Genomic DNA, 23,586 nt, shown 5'->3' with positions numbered 1-23,586 from the left:
GTTAAAATGAAAGGGACTGTGTTATTTAGCTTAGTCATATACTGTATGTATATACTGTAAACCTTGGTGTTGCCTTTGATCCACCAAACAAAACTGATTCAAAGATTGTATCATGTGTAGGGTGATCAAATAATAAAAAAGCTAAATAATTGATGAGACCAGTTGCATTATTTATAAATATTCTGGAAAGGATGGAGAAACATCATTTGAGAACTTATTGAAGCAAATAAAAGGAATAGCACAATTAGTGTGGGTTCCACTGTTCATATCACTCACAGAATTCTGACAACAAACTGACAGTATCCTTAAACACTAAAAAGTCTTCAAACCCTACATTTCATCAGAGATGAACAACCCAAGGCCAGGGGGAAACTTAGCTGGGACGCAGGGGTTACACCCCTACTCCTTTCGAGAAACACCCTGGTATTTTTAATGACCACAGAGAGGCAGGACCTCGGTTTTACGTCTCATCCGACGCCTTTTTACAGTATAGTGTCCCCTTCACAGGTCGAGCGCCCCCATCTGACCCCCCACTAATACCTCTTCCAGCAGCAACCTTAGTTTTTCCCAGAAGGTCTCTCTCCCATCCAGGTACTGACCAGGCTCACACCTGCTGAGCTTCACTGTGTTGCCAGTTCATATTTTTCTGGTTTCTGAAGCATCAGTCACAACAGAAATACTTTACCCTGACTCTTGCTCCTGTTGCTTTTAACTTCTTCTGTTTCAAGATGTGCCATCACATCAGAGATTATTATTTTGGTGTTAGCACAGTAAACCTTCTCATCGCATAATTTTTAAATCAGTGTCTATTGACCCAAAAGCGCTGATTGTTTTTTACTAGATGGTAGGCACAAGTACTTTCAGCAGTGGTTCTGTTAAGATCTCTCTCTCCAGGTTCTGGCTTACAGAAGAACTGATTATCGCCACTGCTTTTCAATTGAAGGCACAACCTGTCCTTTTTTGTTTGTAATTGATTCTTAATATAAGACTTGTAGCCTTGAACTGATTCTTAATATCAGACTTGGTGCCCACAATGTGTTGATTTATAAAACCTTCACACATCACAGTTGTTTTCCTATCTGACTCAGAAATAGAAATTCCCTTTGTAACACACTGTTAAAAGTGCATTCATTATTAAGTGTTTTACTTTTTTTTTGCTGTTCAACAGTTGGGATCTAATTCATATGCTGGAGACATCCTGGCCTACAAGTTTCTTAATTAAAATTCACCATATTGCATAAAATTGTCAAATAATTTTGTTCAACAAAAAGCCATGACTTTGTATTTATGTTTGTCAATTGCTTTACGTGTGTCAATTTCCTGAGTACCCAAATGTTTTTTTATTATACATTGCCAGTAACACAAGATAAAGTAACAGTATGCATATTCCTGATTAGCAGTCTTAAATAGAGGAGGAGACTACGGGGGCTCTTTAAAAATTTTGAGAAAACTGCCGAGATACAAAACTCAAGCGTTTCCAATGAGATCAGTCAACCATGGCTGTAACCAAACATTAATATACTGTATCCTGTAGGAGCTGCTGTCCACTGGATGAGATGAGATCTGAAGACTCCATCTATACTTTTAATAAATGCAGAGTGTAAGGAAATAGAAAAGTTTATATATCCAAGAAAAGTCTGTATTCATTTAAACTTTTATATTCTATAAATGGTCTCTAGATTCTGTTTGAAGTGGTGACATCTTCTGTGACATGCCAGATTCAGTTACGGGTTGCTGAATCTTTCTGTTGCCTGTATATTAACCTTTAATGGCCTGTCCCATAAAAATTCCCACCAGTATAAAAAGTCTATAAACTCTGAATCTGAGCTTCTGGCTTGGCAGGACTACAAAATATGTCTTCCAAAAGAGCCAGATGTGATATGTGTGCTTGTAAAACAATTTAATCTAGGCTACATTCAAGGTGACCACTCTGTTTCAATTTGCCTGAATGAAAAAAAAAAACATGCTTTTTTTAGTATCAACAAACATAAAAAAATATTTATTGAACATGAGTCATTGTAGCTGAATCATTATTCTATGTAAGTATCTCATTTGTTATTCTTGGGAAACGTATAAAATCAATATGTTTTGTAAATAAAACACACACATTAAGAGGGAACTTTTAGGCAGGTCATATTCTAAAGCGGATGTTAGCCACAACACCAATATTTTTATGCACAGTGTCATGGACTCTTTAATGAACACGTCACATAAGCAAGAAATCTTCACAGAACAGTACCCTCGGTCACCGTGCCGGGCAATGGATGGGACATTCTGGCACAGAGAGAAGAGCGCCACCTTCTGGTCCACAAACACATACCGCTTATAGCAGCTACTAGGTTTTCCTTAGAGGTCCTGGCTAGGCCCAGCCCTACATACAGTACAGTAGCTTCTGAGATCTGAAGAGATTATGCTACAAGCTGCTAAAGCTTATATACAGTATAATGTAATGTGTTACACTCGTTTGTGTGACCATGAGAAACACCTCCCCAAGGGAGCAACATTCGAGGCTGAACAAATTCTTGTAATTGTGTAACACATACTGTACTTCCAAGCATTGTTACACTGAGCCCATGCAGTAAGTAGCCTGCAGTGCATTGTACTGCTCCATGTTGCAGTTTTAAAAGCAGCGAGCATATACGAATACACACAGTACCCACATGCGTGTGTTTAGTATTCACTTCCTAGTATTCGTGTTTCTCGCGTCGTTTTATCAAAGAAAACGGCAAAGACGGAAACGACAAACAGCAATGCATTTTCGGACGACTGTCCTAAGCACGGACCGTCTCCGTATTCCCCCCACTTGCGAGAGGAAAAGCGCTCTTCGGCTGCTGGTCGCGCCGTCCTTCACTTCCGCACAAGAAGATGAAGAAGCGGCGGCGATGCCCTTCTGGAGCGCAGGACACGGAGACGTCCCCACGCACGGCACGCTCCGTGTTTACACTCCCACGAAAGGAGGAGACTGGCGCACAGCGTCGGTTTGCAAGCCAGGCACGACAGCTGAAAGGGGAGGAGGAGGAGTGGAAGGGGGGAGAGAAAGTGATACAGAGAGGGGCTGTATGGTATAAAGGAGGAAACCGCAGCTTTCAACATTTCCTTCTATAGCGGAATGTTTTCTCGAAGGAGCCATGGAGACGTCAAGAAATCTTCACAGAAAGTTCTGGACCCAAAGAAGGATGTGTTGACCCGACTCAAGCACCTTCGGTCACTGCTAGGTAAGAGGACAGCTCCATCTGGGATCACCCGTCCACAGTCAGCGGTGCATCCCCCCGTGTTTGTCCTCTGTGCTCGTTTGGGGATAACACAAATTGATATAGCCGCTCCTATTTGTCTGTTCACCGAAGAGGATTTTGGTGTTTTGTTACGCTGCTAAACCACGTCTGCATTCGGACTTCTGTTGTGCTGAACGTACTGAATTGTTTAAGCGAGTAAAAAAAAAAACACAACGGAGGTTTTTTTTTTCTGTAATACAATGCCTGCTTTGTACTTCCTTACTGTGCGAATTTCGCGGCTGTTGTTGCCGATTTACCTGAGTCGAGCCGGTGCCGCAGGTTTGACGTTAGGATTAAGCTAACCTTGTCATCCGTGACAGCCGCACCAGCACGCAGCTCATTCAATGGGGAAACTCACTGGATCCCAGTGGTGCCGCAATACAGGAATTCAGTGCAATTCAATTTTCCCCTCACGGCGAGCAAGCCACTAAAACGTCAATTGGCATGTTTAAATGTGATCAAGGTCTCCTCTCTGAATTCACCCACTAGCAGTAACAACGGAAAAATAAGCCACCCTCGTTAAAACGAGAGCAGGCAGGAGCGTTGGGTATTTATTGTGACATTGGTACAGCACTGCCTGTAGGGAAAGTAGTTGCATGATTGCTAAACATTGTCATCCTGAATCTTGCACAAGATTTGTGTTATTTTATTTTGTCGATATTGACTTTTCTTGGGTGCCATTTAGCTTTAAAAATACAAATACATGTATAAAAATGTGCATAACTCTCTATACTACAGAGCGGTGCGCTTCGGGTTAGGAATACATACAGTATATACCTGCCTCGTAAGAGGTCATTTTGCCGACTTTTGTCAGGATGTCTTCGGATACATTTTTAAAAAGCAGAAAATAAAGTTGTTTTTCAGTTGGTTCTCACCGTCCTGCTTTTCTCCTGTATTCTTTTAGGGAGTTTAGCTGGGAGTCTTTTTGATAAGCTCCCACTCTGTTGTCAAAGAGGGGTGGGGGTTGATATCTCGAGTTCCTGAATCTTGAACTTCCTTTGTGGAAGGTAGTTAAATAAACTGCTGTCTGGAGCTCAAATGTGCCTGTTTAGCAGTTGAATGTCATATTAAGCATGTGCTGTCTGAAAAATTACTGTAAAGTAATGATATACTGTATATGCTACGTCTCATAGCTTTTCCAGGAGGAAATTCTAAGCAATAGCAGTGTTTTAAAATTATGCTGGAGGTGCTTTGATTTGACCTAATTTGTATAGTACAGACAGTACTTCAGACTGTCTGAATAATTGCTCTTCACAACACCATTAAAATATGACAACAATGGGCTAGATTTTACTTTATAATAGAAATACATTGTACATTTGCTGTAGTTTCACCTACAAATAGTGCCTGTTACCATTAAATAGTGCACTTTGATTTTGTTTTTTGAAACAAAACATGCAATTATTAGTGAAGCACTTTCCAAACAAACTTTAACTTGTTTATTTATGGATTGAATTATAATGTATGTTCTTTTAAATTTTCTATATAGTGAAACCACCAGGTTTGTGTTTTTCCATGTGATTTGCCACAGTTTGGGAAGCATATTCCTAATTTAACCTCTCTGGTGAAACCTGATCATTGTTTAATTTTCTTGTAGGAGACAGAGCACTGAAGACTGGCAGTTAATTTAATTTTCTTTGATTTTTAGCTTCAGCCCAGACTATTTCTTAATTGCATGAAGTCAGGGGAATGCAGTGAGGTTCAAAATCTGAGGAGGTCAGTCTGTCTGTAGCTATCCACACTAGATTCCTGCTTACTGGGGCTCTTGGTGGTACTGTGAGGTACATCGGCCTTAGACATTTTTCACTGCTCAGCTGCTAGCTCCCTGTGTAAATACTACCAGTGTGTTAAGTCAGGGTTGCCAGCTTGGTACTGCTGGCAGACAAACATCCATTATCTTGCGTGTAGGACTCACTAAATTGGCTGTATAGTGGAATGTTATGACTTGAATTGCACTCAAGTGGACAGGAGTTGATACAGTGTATGTAACATCTTCTGTATATGAACCATATTTGCCCCTGTTTTATTTCAGTACAGAATGAAGTACATGCTCAAATGCTAGTATTTTACAATAGGTAACCTTTTCTGTTGTGATATCCTGTAACCTTTCACCCTGATCTGTAGTGCGTCAGTGCGCTTTGGAAGGGAAAGTTTAAAATAGCAGAACATCCTAAATGAAAGTACATTGTAAAACTTACAGAATTCATTGTTAGTACAGTAGTTACAGTAGGTTGCTGTATTTCTTAACACCCCCAAACAGCTATTTATTGTCCGGCACAAAGGAATGTAGGAGAGCTCTATTTTATTTGTGCATGATCCTAAGTGACTCCTTAGCTTTTTTTAATCAGGTAGTATGTTTTGATAACCCCTGACATCTAAACGTTTTCTTCTGCTCATGTGGCATTGAAAGTGATGGCCAGTAATGCAATTATTTCCATGTTCACTGTTTGTCCCCTTCTTTAATGTTGTAAATGGGTGTTTCACTTCAGTAAAAAAAAAACTGCAGTTTCATAAACAATAGATTTTCCCCACTTTTAGTTCCCTGTGCAGTGTACAGGAAAGCAGAGTGAGTGATGATGCTTCAGGGAGATTTTGATGGGTCCTACAGTACGCAAGTAATATTTTAGTCAACTACCTTTAAAATTCATTGGAGCTGATATGGTGTGCAGTGATAAACTGTGCTAACAGATCTGTAATGAGCATTTTATGAAGACCAAAAATATGTAAAGTAGGAAAAGTATGTTTTCTTTCATAGTTGTGTTGCTTTACTGCTTTGTGGCTTATACTCTTCCGCTGACTGGATGGTTCACTACTGTTCACTACAAACTGGGGGGAAAGGAGGAGGTTTCATGGAAATTGACAAACTTCTGAGGGATAAAGATAAGGTCCACCCAGGAGACTGTGAGTGTTTCACGCTCAGCAGCGAATCAAGAACACCAGGTCACAATTGGACAGTAAACGGGCATTCATTTAGAAAGGAAAAAAAACAAGTTATTTACTCAGAGTTGTTTGTGTATGGAAAAGGTTTCCGAACCAGGTGGTTGAGAAGCAAACTCTCCCCCTCCTCATGTTGGCACCCTTTCTTGCGTTATGTAGAAAAAATTGACAGGCTTGTGACAAAGGCAATAACAGCAATATAAATTATATGAAGAGATCTCATGTTTTGCTTTCTGATTCAGATTGGAAACTTTAATGTCACGTGACTAGTATACGTGTATTGTGAATGGTTCTAGAGTACCATATGTAAAAGCAGCCCTGAATTTGTTTCGTTAACATAATACAAGTAGGGAACCCTATTGATTTTACTGTCCACCATGGGCATGCACCTTTTTTAAGTTCTGTACCCAATTTGAAATGTACCGAATGAAGTGGCAGGTGATGTATTATGAAGATTTGCAGTTCACAATGTGCTATTCTTTAGGAAATTGTTTAATTTGGCTCTTGTTGGTGTTGAAGAATGATGTTTGCTTTGTGGTTCCATTAAAAGAAAAGTTAGGTGACAAATGTATAAAGAATGAGGTAGCTGTATTAAAATCCTGTTAACTGGTGAAATTTTTGTGCTTTCGGTATATGTGATAACTAAATGCGTTGACTGACATTTTTTAGACGGCGTTCAAATAAAGTGCAGTCAAATAAAAAAATACATGCTATAGCAAAGCATCCTTGTTAATAATTACCCTCCAACCAAAAAATGTACAGGACTATGGATTTACACTGCAATATGTAACAGAGAGGATTTACTGTAATTAGTGAGTTTGGAGTACTTTTACTCCAGATTGCTTTTCCATTTGAAACAATGACTTCCTATGAGAAAGATATGTCTTGATGGTCTGTAATTAAACACACATTGGAAATGTCCACTTTTTTATGCAAAAATCATGGAAATACAGTGTCAACTACTGATGGAGTTGATGTGAGATGGGAAAATTGAAAACGTTCTGCATGTCTGTTGTGCTTTGCTTGGGAGCGGCTGCAGATTTTGATGTCGTGCGTGGCTGGGCAGGCCTTCGATCTCTGAATAGGCCTCTTAGTCACCTGAATATATCATAGTGACTGAATTGGTTCAGTTGCTCAGGTTTTTTCATTCTTTTCCTTCCCATGCACTCAGGAATAAAAGAAGCGATTCCATGTTAAAATACACCTCCAACTTTAATTTTAGTTAATAAAAGAATTTATTTTATTTGCAAAACACTTAAAATGAGGTGGAGCTCAGTTGCATCTACTGTGCCTACTGTTTGAAAGGAGCAAGAACACACAGCTGTAAGGTGTAGTGCAAGCTAATCTAACCTGTCTGGTAAGTAAAAGTCAAAACCTAGTGTAAATAAATATGTATCATGTGATGTACTTAAGCTTCTGTAAAAAACGCCTATAGTAGTTTGTGTGAGCTTCATAAAGGACTCTCCACAGGCAAGTGGTCCATTGCGGGGTTTTGAGACTATTAAATCTGCAGTTGTTAAAACATTGGAACACGTAAAACATTACACTTATCAAAATCCATAAAACACATTTAATTTTGCCTTGGTTGTTAGTTTTGGAGGATATTATTTTAATTCTACTGAACCAAAAGCTGCTGATTTTAAATATTGTAAGCAAGAGAAATCTGTTTTTGTTTTTGAAAACTACACATAGATCATTATAAGATTGATGTCTGAATCAGTGCCTGGAGTAGGTGTTAAATGTTGTAACATCATTGTTGCAGGTTCCTCAGCTTATTTGAATGTAGGCATAGCACTGAGGGTGTTTTAAAACCCATGTCTAGTAATAACACATCTAGACGGTCATCCTAGACTAAGACTTTCCTGGCTCAGTTTTAAAATTTGAATATTTAATGCTGGACATTGTAGATACAGTATGGTTCAGGCTGTTTCAGAATTCTCTGTTGTGCTTTATACAACTGAAAAACCTTTCATAGCCTGCTTTAGTTGGTAATAATCATAGTGACTAGAACTAGGGATTTGTGTCATTTTGTGCTTATCAAAATGATGTTTAATACAGTGGATTTCTGCAAGTGCAGTTCCAGGCAACTATCCAAGCTGTTACTTCCTTACTCATATAGTTTTATCTCTTTTCTTGAAAACATATTTTTGCGCTTTGTAAAATAAGTACTTGACTTGTACAGTTGGACATTTTGGATATACAGTATTCACAGTCCAAAACCAAACAAGCAGTCAACCAAGCAAACAGGAAACAGCATCAACTTTACATTCTTAGGTGAGTTTTGTAACATCTGGAAGTCATTTATTACACCTAGTTCGCCAGCACCTCACCATCACTTTCCCTTTAAACCTATCTTTCTGTTTTTGGTTCTGTTTCTCAATGGTGAATTGAAAGCGATCCATCCATCATTTTCTAACCTCGCTATCGAATTCGGGGTCACTGGCCAGGGTCCTGGCAAGCAACGGGCGCAAGGCAGGGTACACCCTGGATGGGACACCAGTCCACCGCAGGGCACACACAGACACACACACTCCCACCAGGGCCAGTTTTTCCAGGAGCCAATTAACCTGCCAGCATGGCATTGGACTGTAGGAGGAAACCGGTAGCACCCAGAGGAACTTGCAGTATGACTCAAATGGGAAAGGAGGCTTTTAAAATTTGTTAGATACAATCTGACATTTCAGCATTTTGGTTTTCATTAATGGAACCCATTAATGGAAATGAGAAAATGTCTCCTGCTGAGTTGGATAGCTTCCATTTGTATTTTCATTTTTCCATGGACTGATTTGGTTGCAGACCAGGTTGTACATCTTCATAACCTCTCCAAGGGCTGTGAAGAACACCAATACTTTGGCCTCATTCCGCTGCTCTGTATTATGCAAAAGTGGAGAAGAGCACCTGTTTGGTGAGCTCTGCGTGGTACTTTAGTCTCAACAAAGTGTATTCCAAGAGCTGTGTTAGAGCATCTCCAGAAATCCAAAATCCTTGGATACCGAGCTCCACTCAATATGTTCGGGTGACTTTTTTAGGGCCAGTCACAGTGATGAAGTTATTTTGGTCTAAACTTGGTCAAAAATATGAAAACTAAAATTTCAGGGGGGTTTAAAAACCTTTTGGCAGGATTGGAATCAAAGGTATGTGGCCTTTGTAAATGACCCAAATCAAACATTTGGAAGGCTCTTACAGCAGAAATAACATTTTTATACCCTCTCCCCCGTGTGAACTCCGTAGGCCCGAAAACCCTTTCTCTAGCAAAACTCTGATGGTCAGGCAGCAGAATGCCCCTCGTCTGATTTGAGAAATCTATTTAAATGTAAGGTAAATCTAGTTTTAGTGTCAACATCTTAAATCTATTTATTTGATAGTTTTTGGCTTACTCCAGAATAAAAATGATGCCAAAAATGCCATGCGTATCTGTGGGAAAACATAACATAATTAATCTGTCTTTGCTTCTTGAAAACAGTGAGACTATAGTCAGGTTAATCTTGGCTGAAAAAAAACCTGAAATCCTTACCAAAACCAGACACCATAACTGATATCACCAAGAAACATATTGAGTTTACTGTTCAAATCAATGAACTGGCAAAGCGCTCTCTCTGCCCTGAAGGCACCCATTTCATGGTCATTTTCCAATTTGTTTTCTGCTTCATCTGCAAGTTTCTTTGTTGATCGTGAAGCTTTAAAGCATTTTCCTAATTCTTCTTCTTTCAGACAAGCTCCTGTCTTCCCTTAGGGGTGCTTTAGGATGGAATATGTTAATCCTAGAAAGAAAAAGTATGCTTTTCCATGTAGTGGTTTATTTAAATGAATTTATGTTTTAGATCAGCATTTTCAAGACACCATGAGTCAATATTTTAAGAAACAGGTGTATGATATGTAATGTGTGTATATATGTCTGTATATACCTCTTCTGCAGTTGTTTTAATTCGGTAATTATAGAAATAATTAACAAAAGGGGTAAATACTGAAAGTAAAGGAATTTTTAGACATGCTTGATATTTTGAATTGTATTGTATATTTTTAAAGCTAAGTTTCCACATGAAAGACATGTGCTTTGGTTTCCTCTCATAGTTCAGAAGCATATTGGCAGGTTAATTGGCTTTTGGTAAAGTGGGCCCTGGTGTCAGTGTGTGCATGTCTGTGTTGGTATCTGTGTGTGCGCCATGATAGACTGGCGTCCTGTCCAGGGTGTATCCTGCCTTGTGCCCGTTGCTTGCTGGGATAGGCTTCTGCTCCCCTGTGATTCTGTATTGGATGAATTGGTTAGAAGATGGATGGATGGATGTAGAGAGTAACATATGGTGCAATGATAGTGTGGTGGTTAGTGCTGCTCTTTAGAGTTATTGGTTCCTACGTTTGATTGTAGCCTAGAGCGTGTTCTGTGTGGAGTTTGCATGGTCTTCCCAGGTTTGTTCTGGTTACCTCCCTTCTCCCAGAGACGTGCTGGTTAGGATAAGTGGAGTCTCTGAATTACCCCTGTGGGCTTGTGTGTGTGCCCTGTGGTAGTCTGGCATCATCTCCAGGGTTTCGTCCCACCTACTGCCCTGTACTTCAGGAAATTGGATGTGGGAGGTTGTGAACCTTTACAGGAATTAACAGGTTTCAGATGATGGATAGAAAGATGAGTAATATAGCGCTTACGCTTACTTCAGTCTGTTCTGCCTCTAGAGCTGCCCTTGTTTTTATTAGGTCAGGAACATTGTGAAAGCCAGGGTGTATTTTAAGATTAGAGGTTAGGTAACAATTGACAGTTTTAAGGATCGAAAACCTTGAGGGTTTCGTAAGAATGCCAGATTTCTTTGTTATTCATTATGTAATGTGGAGTCTGCGCTCCACACCTCCAGATTAGATTTCAAAGGAGAGCACAGCAGAAAATATATTCTGTGCAATATATACCATTGTGTGTCTGATGATATTTATACTGTACATGCAGTTTCATTTAAATGGTTTGCAAGAAGAATTTGTTTGTGTAATTAGAAACTGTCACAAGCAACCTTAAAACTGTTGAAAAGCTGGCTATCAGAAGATGTTCCGGGTGGAGTGCATTTTAATGAGTGCATTTTGCATTAACACGAGTAGGAGCTAGACTGACATTCACATGCTCATTGCAGTGTGTGTGGAAACCCTATGAACAGCAGTCTTTGGTCTGTGAGCAGCGAAAAAGGCAGGCAGCTCAGTTAAAATCCAAATACTGTGCAGCTCCTGACAAAATGATAAAACTTAAGACTTTGTCGAAATTTTTAACCATCCACTTAGTATGGATTATTGTACTTAGTACATCCGGACACAAATTTAGGTGGGGCATTTGGCGCCCAAATGTTTTTTTTACTTAGGACCTTCTTTTTTGACATTATTTAAATCTGTATTTACTGATTTCGGACTGATGCTTTCCCTTTTTTGATGGAATTATTTAGAAAAAACTCACAAAGGAAATGAAATCCGAAACCTCAAGCGCACTAAACATTATGGTCTATCTAGAAGTGTAAAATATAGTTAGTTACCTGTATGTCTGGAAACGTACTTAAATGTTAGATCCGGAGTTTGAGAGATGTTAGATACAGCAACAGAACTTGAAAATACTGTAAATACAATGCTAAATTATACATTAAGTGATTTTTATATTTTATTTTTATATTCTCTCTACATCTCCATGTTTATATTTCAGCTGAAGTTGCAGCTCATAGTTTACTTCCATACTACTTACAGAACCTTTAAAATGATCATATAAGGACATTTATTCATACCTGTATGTTGTAGTAACACTGGACAGTACATGTGGTTGTGAACCATATATTTCAAATATAAATGTATTATATGCAAAAGAAAATGAGATCAATGCAAAAGATCCAGGAGATTAAGTTCAAATTATATTGACTGATTCGCAAATAAATAATAGGTTTAACTGTGAATTTATTTCCTTTTGCATTTCATTAATTGATTAATCTTTACATTTAAAAATCTTATTTTGCCTCTTCCGTTGCAGGCAAATTCCCTGTTTAAGATTTGTATATGATTGAATGAAGCATTTTATTTTCTGATTTCCCTTTTTTTCCATTGTCAATTACTTTTTTGTTGTCTGTCTGTACAGATAATCCATATTTTCGTATGATTAACATAGTTTCTGGTTGTTCAGTTCTTCTGATTTTACTTGACTTTTTGTTTTCAGTATCCTATCCGCTCCTCATGCAGTACCTTGGTTTCTGTACATTGGCCGGCTTTTCTAATAGTGCTGATAGTGGTTGTTAATTGGCTTACATCTTTATTGAGGTCAAATGGAATATATGCTCATGCTTATATATTAGTCATGTTTGTAAGAAGTGGCTTGGAAGAACTGTTTTCTTATCAAGGCAATGATAGAGAGTTCTTCTGTAAGTGAGGTCGATCCTGTAGGCCTATTGCTTCAATTACTTTCCTTTGAGTTTGTCTCAGTAGGCTGGAGCTGACATTTTTCACATAGCAGATTTGTGTACTTCCTTGTTGACTTGCTTAAAGAGTAAGGAACTATTGGCAGGACACAGAGAGGCACGCATTATTTACCATAACAGTTTACTCAATGTATGGTTTAATACATAGGCCGAGATGTAAGACCTGCTAACAGACTTACTACTAGCTACTACTAGACCTCCTGTCAGATGTCACTAGTGGTATCACTGCGTGGTACTGCAATACTATAACGCCTGACAGAGATGCACTACAAAGGGTTGTGGCAATGGCACAGAGGATTATAAGATGTGATTTACTATCACATCCTCGTGGTCACAAACTGTTCTCCCTCCTGCACTTATTATAAGTGGTACTGCACTATTAAAGCACGGAACGCTAGACCTAAGAATACCTTCTACCCTACTGCAGTGCTAACGGCTAACTGCAATGCCCCAGACTCCATACACATCGGCACTATGCACTTTTTTGCATGGACTACCATGTTTTTTTTCACTACTACGTGTTTATTGTTCTCCACAACATTTTCCTGTTGTTAATATTTATTATGTTTGTAATGTACTGTCTATATTGTGTGGTGTTGTACTCTGTATGTCTCAGGAGATCAGTGTGAATAAGAATTCTGTTATCCTGTACATATGGCAATAAACTCCTCTGTAAGGAAACGGGTTTGAGGTTTAATGCTTTGTGATGATCAGGCAGCAAAAACGCTTTCTAATAACAGTTTAGCCGCTGTCGGAAATAAAGATTTATTGTATTTTGTATTAAATGCTTTCATTTACATGTGAAGAGCATTATTGTCTATGTGCAAAATATTATTTTTTATTCTTTGTATTCAAATTGGTAGAGGATGAAGTGAGGAATGAGTTGTTTGTGAAATTCTTTCAGTGTTTGTACTCTGTAATGTACTGTAGGAAGGAAAATAAAATTGTTTCCCCCTATTACCCAGAAAAGCAGTCTTATTTTGAGGACTGTTTAAGGTGAGCTTATACCATACGCAGGCCTAATTTATTAGTAAATTTAAGTTGTGTTTTTGCACTTAATATTTTAAAGGATTCATAAATGATGAGGCAATAGACAACACTCAGTTTCTTAAATTATTCAGACAAATGAATAAACATGTATTTATTTATGTTTTAAAGGACCATTTATGAGTTATTTATTAGCTCAAATACAAGACATTGGCTTAATATTAACTCCAGTTAGGTGAACTTCAGTCTGCAATTTGTGATGGCTGTACTGAATTATTGAAAATTCGTAGTCATTTATCCTTTGGTGAAACACCTGTTTTTAATAACTTTAACGTCTTTTGGAACAGAATATACTATCAGAAAATGGCCTTATGAAGTACATGTAATAGATGAAAAAGCATCATTACATGGTTTTTAAAGTCTTTTGAGTTGTCATTTTCTGCAGGAACAGGCTATGTGTCAAATACAGGAAATGAAAAGTTAATCGTAATACTATGCTGGCTGATGTGTACAGCAGGTTTGCCTTAGGAGAGAGTTACAAGTTCATGTTTCAGAAAAAGTCTGTCTCAGTAGACAGAATGGACAAGATTATATTTTACAAATGGCTAGGAGTAATACTGTATTTCCAATGTGAAAATACATTTAGGGCTCACTGCATATTTTAATTTAGATCTAGTATTGTTTATGCATTTAGAGCCTTTCAAAAGCTTTTGAAATTTGGTATTTTAGTGTTTCACAAAACCTATTTGTTCAACTTTCTTGCATGAAACTTTAAGACTGTTGTGTATGAAGATATGTTTCTTAACATGTGGAAGTAGAGATCTTGTAAAGCACCTCCAGTAGTGATGTGACAGTAGCCACTGTTACAAAAGGAAAGCTGAGTTTGTGGCTTGTTTTTTAAACCTCAAGCTTACAAACATTTCTGACAAACACAGATGGAATTTCTCATAAACGTCTTGAGGCTGCGATTCAGTGAAAAATCTTAATTGAAGGCTAATCTCGAACAGTTGGGTACTGTAATAAATGTCCTGTCAACAAAGCCTTAGGCGGGAGGGTGATTTATTGTAGCATTGCTAATTCTCCTACAGTTCAGGCAGTATGTAAGGGCTTTGCTGAATTAATGAGTCAGGACTGGTGGCAGTACATCAGTTCAAATAGTTCACAAATCTTAAATATAAATAATTACTTTTATCTTGCTTTTATATGATATTAGAGTGTTACTTTAATGCTTTTAAATGGTATCACATAAGCAACTGTCCATATATGCATATGCAGTAAAGGAAACAATGGCGTCTATCCCACTCATTGTAAACAATAAAAAAAGTTACATTCTGTGGTGCATGGGCTGCCTGGCGATTTTTGTCTGTTTTTTAAGGGTTTATACGATTTCTGAATTTAAGGAAGGTCATTAACTTAAAGCCTGAACAGAAACGTGTACTTATTGAATCTTTATTGTCATATATATATATATTGCCTAATGCTTTGATTGCTGTTTACAGATGGAAATTATCAGTCAGATCCTAATACAAACATCTATACATAATGTATATAATGATGTTTTTCCCATATTGTGATGTTTGTCTTGTATTGGAATTGTTTCTCCCAGCCTCTTGGTTCTTCTGTCTTTCCTGTAAGTGTGCACAGAATTGCTTATACTGTGGTTCATAAGCTGTTCGTTCTTCATTCACAAATTGATTCCTCAGATTTTTTTGCCCCTATATAATATTTTCTGAATTTACTTCCAGTTTCTTAGTAATACTATTACCGAGAAAAAAAAAATTCCAAATCTTTACCTTCTTCCAAAATAGTTTGCGTTTCAGCTTGTCCATCCAGATTTAAAATCTCTCAGTAGCTGTAATGTGTGTGCAGTAACATTGTCATTTTCCTGCGTTTATGGTAGAACCTATATCTATTGTTTCATGAAATAAGAACGGACAGAGCCGACTTTACTTCTTGAGGAGGCTCAGGTCCTTCAATGTGTGTAGTAAGATGCTACACATGTTTTATCAGTCGGTGGTAGTGAGTGCCATTTTCTTCGCAGTGGTGTGCTGGGGCTCTGGGATTAGAGCAGTAGATTCCAAAAGGCTGAACAATCAGGAGAGCAAGCTCTGTCATTGGGTCTGACCTGGACCCCTTGGAGGTAGTGGCTGAGAGGAGAATGATGTCCAAACTAGAGGCCATCATGGACAACTTCTCCCATCCCCTCTATGACAGGCTTGCAGGAATGAAGAGCACGTTCAGCAATAGACTGATTCATCCACGGTGCGACAGGGAGCGCTACAGGAGGTCATTCTTGCCGTCTGCCATAAGACTGTACAACGCATCCACCTTGCGTCTTGGCAGAGGCAACATCGACAGTGACCTATTTCTGGACTAAACGCATATACACATCTACTGCTACATCTGTTCTCTTTCTTTTTCTTTTTCTTTTTCCCGTTTACAACCACTTTTGTGCAATATATGCCAGGGACCTGTGCAATACATTTATATTTATATTCATACGTGTGATACGATTTTTTGTGTACTGTTCTGTTCTAGTTTGCTCTTGTGTGTCCGGACTGTGAGTAACTCTTGTATTGTATTGTATGTATTGTACTATTATTATATAATTCGTTACACTGTGGCTGTGTTGTGTGTGTTAAGCTGCTGTTGCACTGCAATTTCCCTCACGGGATCAATAAAGTATCTATCTATCTAAAGAAGCATTCTTCTGTGATCTATACATTAGTATTGCACAGGATATATTCAACAATTTACACAGTTATGTGCCTGCTCTTACAGTTTAACAGAGAAGATTTCTTTTCCCATTCTTTTGCTGAGGGAAATTTCTCCTATTAAGGAGAGCAGCCATTTTTATGTAAGAGAGCTCTCTCCCTGTATATACTGTGTATTTTTCACATTTTATTTGAATTTTTAAAGTTGGTTCAGTCTGTTGTCTCAGATATTGACCTACTTAATGTTACAACAGGAATGACGCAGGCTGTGTGACTCTGCAGAGTCAGTCAGAATTCTGCCGGTGGCTGTTAGATGAGGGACAGAGATCGGCATCATGGGAAGGACTAGACTTTGTTCTGAGTGGATCAGTCAGGCGTCCTAAATCCATTTTTTATTTGATGGTACCTTTCGTTAATCCATTAGCAGAAATACCATGACTACCATCTGTGATTTGAAAACTAACACAGTTAACTGAATATGGATGTCCTTTTTTAGCTTCAGAAGATTTTTGTGTAGTAGATCCAGTACTTAAACCATTTGAGTGGTCTTACCTCTTGCAGAGTCCTAGGTTTCTTACTTTCCTGGTGTAAAGTCTAGCAACACATAAAGAAGTGTCCAACCCTGCCCCGGGAGAGCACCAATCCAGTTATTCTTGTAGGTCATCAGTTCTTAAAGATTGGCAACACTTGCAAGGTATGGATGAGTCAAACAAAAAATCTGTTATATGAAGAGGACTCTGATCCTAATGGTGACCTACAAATCTTGCTGGTTTGGAACTCTCCAGGACAGGTGTTAGAGATCCCTGCTTTACAGCATATACTGTGGAACACTGTAGCTGTAGTTAAGTTCTTGTCTGCATCAGACATCATATTAAGAGAATTTCATAGTGCACTGTAACTATGGAGTATTCAGCTAACTTGGCAAAGCTTAGTATCTTTCTGAAACATTAAACATCTGGTGACGATGCCTGTGCTGTTTCAAGGTAAATTCAAATAATGTTTCCGTCATGCAGTTGGTTAGAAGTTCACAGAAGTTCTAAGCTCTGGCAATTTCATCCTGCAAAGTTAATCTTTAAGCAAAGGGCAAGACATCAACCTCATTGATATGTGGTATTTGTATGCGGTTGTGACATGACCCTGAAAAAGTGCAGACCAGTTCTGTTAGTCATAGTGCTTCTGCCACAAATTGATAGTTAAGCAGGAGGCTGACAACTCTCCCACATGACTGGGCAATATCCAATGCTTAGCATGAATTCTAGAAAAGAAGCTGCTGAATATATATATATATAATTTTAATTTAAAAATGACAATTTTCTAATTGTTAGATATTGTGCATATTACAAGTATACCTGTATATTCCAATAAACATAGTGGTTGAGTTCTCATATACTGATAACATTTTAGACAAAAAGTCATCAATGCTTTATGCAGCAGGTACCGAAATTACTTTGTACTGTATATAATATAGATTATAAAGTCTAAAAATCAGAAAAGATACCTTCTGTCAGTCAAAAGTTGAATTGTCAAACTTTACTCTGGAGTGCCTTTTAACATTTCTGGAACTGCAGCCAGAAAAGAAACACTTTATAGAATTAATTTTGAAACCCTTTGAGAAGCCTTAGATTAATAATCAGCTATCGTGATAGGTTCAGTGACTGAGCATTATGTTTGACAGAGTGCTGTTTCTTTGAATATGAAAGACAGGATTCTCCAAGACACTGGCATTTATATTTCATGATTTGCATCCACAGAATGATAAAGTACTTTATACTGTGCCCTCAGAAAGTATTGAGATGGCAGTCTGATTTCTTTACAGTCAAGCAATATGGACACGGCACTCTAATATGATATGCTAATTCTGGTATTATTTATTGGTATTACAACAGACTTTGTAATGCCCGGACTGGGACGAGCTCTCAACCTGTCATTCAAACTAGGTCGAGTCGTCTTTCAATTAAGCCTTCAGTTTTTCAATTAGACTCCTGGTCTAACTCCCAATCACGTTAATTAATTGCTTTAAGTCTGTTCAGACCGCTAAATCTTTGATTTGTCTTTAGAGCCTAACTCTGTGAATTTCAGCGATCGCATCGCTCTTATTCAACTCAGATATGTTCCTGTTCTCTTCCCGTTATCATTCCCAGATACGACGACTCGGAAGAAACATTTTTGTTAAGAAGGTTTTCCTTTTTCAGGGCTGTCTCGCCCCCCTTTACTCTTTTTATTTCGTTTGGGAGGTGTGCACCCCTTTTTTATTTTTTATATTTTGCCTGCCACTACTATTTTACCTTCTCCACTTAAGAGTCCTGTGCCTGGGCTTTTAGGCGTGTCCGACTCAGAGCTGGTCTCAACCTCTCACGGCTTTACAGACCTGTTTTCTTTTTGTTTAACATTTACAAACTTCTAATAGTGTTCATGTAGTCTGCCCCCCTTAGTTTAAAGTATATAATACTACAAGCAACAGGTTTATTCCATGCTGAAAAGAGAAGAGAGAAAACACAACGTTTCGGCCGTGGAGCCTTCTTCAGGTGTGAGAAACCTGAAGAAGGCTCCACGGCCGAAACGTTGTGTTTTCTCTCTTCTCTTTTCAGCATGGAATTAACCTATTACGTGTTCCTTTGCAGCCTACGCATGCTGACGCAGATACCCACCTGAACGCATATAATACTAGTTAATTAAACGCCCTTGAGCAACAGTACTAGTTGTTCTTATGACTCCAAAGACAACAGTTTGGAGAGTCATAATTAGAGATGTTCCATTTTAAACTGAAATTCTGGAAATCTGATTCTATATTCAACCAAAGATGATTAATCAAGTTGAAAGTTTTCAGACATTCTGTTTTAGAAAGATGGGAAACAAATTAAAACAAATTACAGTGCTGATGTATCATCAGATAAAGCTCTTTAATTTTTTTCTATTCTTAATAGAAACCCGTAAATCTGGATAGTTATTGATAAAAGGCATTAATTAAATGTAAGCACTTAAATGTAGTAACACCCATTGTGACACACCTACATTTACAATGGGAAAAACATATATTTCACCAGTATTGATTGTGAAATTTCTCAGCCTTTTGTATCAAAGTGGATTAACATCCTGAAGCCAGTTATACCAGTTTTAGTTTTGTCAGTTACATTAGTATGAAATGGTTTGCCTGGTGGTTTAAAAATTCTTTAAAATTTTGCTTGGCGATTTACACCGTTACCCCTAAGATATGTGCTTCCTGTGTAGTCTTTTCATAGCTAGCCTTACTAAGATGTAAGTCAGAACACTTAATACACCGCAGTTCCTGTGCAAAACCTTGTACCTTTTACTATTACTGTAACCTTGTACCTATTACTAGTACTTAGTAAGTAATATTTGTTGTACAGTTTATTTGTTTTCTCTATATGGGCTTGTAAATCAAGAGGATATGTTCAAAGCAATGTTTTTTCCTGTTCTGTGTTACAGCTCTCTGAGGGGATTTCTGTACTCGCAAACTTTAATGATGAAAATCCCCAATGATCCATAGTACTACAGTACATTAATTTGTAAATCTTTGATAATTAAGGAAATCACACAAAAATCCCGACCATTAGAATTTCTTTTGGTTAAATGTCTAGCAATACCAAGTATGTCCTTTTTGTTCTCTGCTGGTATGTTGATGTATGAAGACTGGACTGTATGGGAAACCAGACAGAGACGCAGTCTGTTGCTTAACATTACAAGGATTATTTATATCTCATTAAAAAACAACGTTTACCCAGTTTAGGAGTAGCTGCTTCTTGGCAAGTTTAGAAACTGGAGCCCTAAGCTGGAAGTACTTAAGAAACTACTCTTCGTGAGCAAAAATCTAAATCTTGCAAGATCAGCATGGTTTGAGAAAAAAGATACCACATAAACTCTGGTGATCCACAGGTGATTCTGACATCTCACTCATCACCCTTTATCATCATGACATGCAGTGTTCTGGCTGTGTTTATAGGTCCAGTTTCATGACAGTAGAATATCATATATCCTGCGGTCATGCACTTTAGTGGCTTTGAAAGTCTGTGATCTTGATCTTTTAAGAACAGAAAGGTTGCAAATGTGAGGAGGCTGTTCAGCCCAGCTGATTTGTTTTGTTGCGGATAGCTAACTTATCTGAGGATCTCATGCAGCTGTTTATCAAAACACTGGAATATGGGGTTTGACAAAACAGTAGGATAGCAGGTTCCAGGCTTCTACAACCCTTTGTGTAAAGAAGTGCAATGTGTTCTCTGTGTTCTCATGCGCTTTCCCAATATTTTCCACTCATGTCCTCTGGTTTGCGTTTCGCTGTTCAGGCTGAAGGAGTTCTCTGGCCTGACGTTGTCAATACCTCTAAGGATTTAAACTGCTTGCGTTTTCTATGTAAAGTTCAGTACTTCCCCCTTCATGTTGCACTTCCACAAAAAGGGTTTTTACATTGGAGGAAAAGCATATTCTAGTGAATGACAAGATAAACAGAGGAAGTGCTTTGCAGACTGTATTTAAAAGTAAAAGTCAGTCATCAGTAGTAGCAGAATTATGGTGGTTAAGGTCCAAGTCCTCTTCAAAGACTGCAGGCAAAAAGCTATTGAGCTCCACAAGTTGGGGTGGCTGGAAAAGAATCCACATAAAGCTGAATCTGAAAGTGTCAATTATGAAGACATTTTTTAAAGCTACTGGTATAGTGTCTGCCCCGCCAGGAAGAGGATGCAAGTGTATCTTATCATGAGTCTGTAAAACAGGAAGTTTGGGAGGAAACTGAAGATTCAAAAGCAATAGTTTGAAACCTCCAATACACACTGGCATTTTCAGGGTACAGGGTATTGAAAACTACCGTTTACCATGCAGTATGCCTGAATGAATGTTGTATTCATTCAGTTATTCAAGGAAGAAGCCTCTTCTGAGAGTGAACTACAAAAAGAGGATATGCAGACATGCCAAACATAACGTAAGAAAGGTAACAGTCTTATGGTCCAATTAAATGAAAATTGAGTTTATTGGAATGCTTTTTCGTGTGATGTTTAGCTTAACAATGATGAATCTCATGTTGAGAAAACACACCTGTCCTGTGTGAAATATTAAAGCTGCCATCTTTGGGGTTGTTGTACATCTACAGTTCCTAGAGCCCTTGTCAGAGTTTGATTTCCCCTACCTTGACATGAACCAGGACATTTTGACAAGAAACCTGGTTCTTTCTGCAAAGGGTCTGAAGTTTGAGTGAAAATGGACATTCCAGGATGACAGTGATACAAATCATACATCTAACGAAGGATGGTTACATACATACTGTATATGCTGTATAGAATAAATGTACACGACTCTCAATCTCAGTCTCGAAATCTCAGTTTACTTTAACATTTGGGATTTTAACTGAAAATGGCAGTTAGCTAATGAAAACCAAAGGGTCTGGAGGACCTACAGCAATTCTCCATGGAGTAATGTTCATAAACTTTCCCACTAAATTGTGAAGGCCTCATAGCATACTACAAGAGGCCATCCAGTTGATAGAGTCCCAGGGAGAGAACTATTTACAAAACACTAACTAAAAGGTTGTGAATAAATGTGACTTCAGGTCTTAAATATTTCTGTCAAGTGTGGATTTCGTCTGTGGAATATTACGATTTTTTTAAAGCAAGAATTCAATCTGTAAATCTTTCTCTTATTAATTCATATTACATCAGGGGTATGAATGAAATTTAGAGGGCCCAGTGTAACAGGGTGGAAATCTAATTTGCCCAAACTGTCTGCCTTTCATTTATTGCTCACTTCTAATTATCTGGTCAGAAGTCAAATTTCAAGTCTGTTAGTTGCTGGAGTGAAACTTGAATTAGCTTTTTTTCTCACTGCTTTTGTTTGTAATGACCAGGGTCATACAGTCGGCACACCTGTGAACATATTAGAATACCTACTGTAGAATAGACGTGATGGCTCTCTGAGGGGATCAGCCTGCTTTTTCTCTCGGTTCTCCACTACGGGCTGCAGGGCTGTGTGTCCGGACTGACTTTTCATTGCTTTTTTGCTGGGAGATTTATTGTCTGCATTTTGTGTTTCACTCAATCCGTCCATCCATTCTCTCACCGCTTTATCCGATACAGGGTTGCGGGCAGCCGAAGCCTGTCCCAGCAAGCACGCAACGGGCACAGGGTGCGTCGCACCCTGGACAGGATGCCAGACCATTAGAGGGCACCACAGACCCACACAGACTCGTGTCAGGGCCAGTTTTCCTAGAAGCCAGTTAACCTACCAGTGTGTCTTAGGACTGTGGGAAGAAACCGGAGCACTTGGAGGAAACCACCGTGAACACTAGGAGAACATGCAAACTCCACATAGATAGCACCCCAGGTCCAGAATTGAACCCAGGGCTCCAGTGCTGTGAGGCACCAATGCTAAGTGCTGTGGCCATGTGCTGTCGCTGTTTCACTAAATATCAAACTGAATTCATTATAACTCTAGGACTAAACTGCGTAGTTTGATCCCAAAGCTTAAGCTGCCCTTACCTGTTTAACAAGTCAGAGAGGGAACAAACACACAACTGGTCTTCACCCGGTTGCTCAGTAACACCCCATTAATATTCCATACTAAAGGAACTCAAGACCTGCATTGCTCTTAATAGGTCTGGCTTTAATATTATCCTGAGCTCAGCAAAACATTTTTCAAAAGATAATTATCACTGAGAGGCCATTTCCAAGTGGCTTGTATTGACACTAGGGTGAATAAAGTTCTGAAAATAAATTTATTTACAAATTACATACTATTTCCTAGTTAAGTGTTCAAAGGCTGAACTGTATCCTCTGAGCTTTCTCGCTGTTTATTTCCACACATCTCCACCATTTCTAATATTTGTAACCTTTTATTCTTCTTTAGTCCTGATTCTTAGCAAACATTTGTATCCTAGCTTGCATAAGTAGAGGAGAACTGAGGGATCTGAGGTATCATAATGTATGTGAACTGTACTGTATTTACTGTGTACATTTGAGGATTGAAGTAACCTTCATAGGCTTCAGTGATTTCTTTCTAATATATATTAGCGACTAAGCTAAACTAGTCTAGAAGAAGAATGTTTCTGCTTAACTTGTGTATTTATGCAGAATGTCACGTTCTATAGGTAATTTCATATTTGAAAACATTTTTTTTCCAAATGCAGTTGCACATACTGTCACCCCCATAGTACCCTACTAAATCAAACCATAGTTTTCAGTTTCTATAAATATGCATTATAGGCATGTTTCAAGCTAGGCATTGATCCAAGAAAGACTTGAATTCATG

At 38.4% G+C, this 23,586-nt stretch overlaps 1 protein-coding gene across 7 annotated transcripts in view; it reads left to right on the top strand.

The window, feature by feature from the left end:
- The first annotated feature begins 2,785 nt into the window (after positions 1–2,785).
- The window catches only part of ralgapa2 (Ral GTPase activating protein catalytic subunit alpha 2), a 195,566-nt gene continuing 174,765 nt past the window's right edge, over positions 2,786–23,586 (top strand). For 3 of the 7 annotated variants that reach the window (XM_015354291.2, XM_015354273.2, XM_015354302.2), the window contains exon 1: positions 2,786–3,215. In XM_015354291.2, coding sequence (XP_015209777.2) covers positions 3,110–3,215 — 106 coding nt within the window. In that variant the 5' untranslated portion in view covers positions 2,786–3,109. The remainder of the gene's footprint in view (positions 3,216–23,586) is intronic. The other 4 variants (XM_015354284.2, XM_006626136.3, XM_015354267.2 and 1 more) reach the window with 2 other exon arrangements.

This window comes from Lepisosteus oculatus, chromosome 2, assembly GCF_040954835.1.
Source record: "Lepisosteus oculatus isolate fLepOcu1 chromosome 2, fLepOcu1.hap2, whole genome shotgun sequence".
Taxonomy (NCBI): domain Eukaryota; kingdom Metazoa; phylum Chordata; class Actinopteri; order Semionotiformes; family Lepisosteidae; genus Lepisosteus; species Lepisosteus oculatus.
Note: the sequence above shows the minus strand (reverse complement) of the source record. Positions and strands in the feature narration are given on the sequence as shown.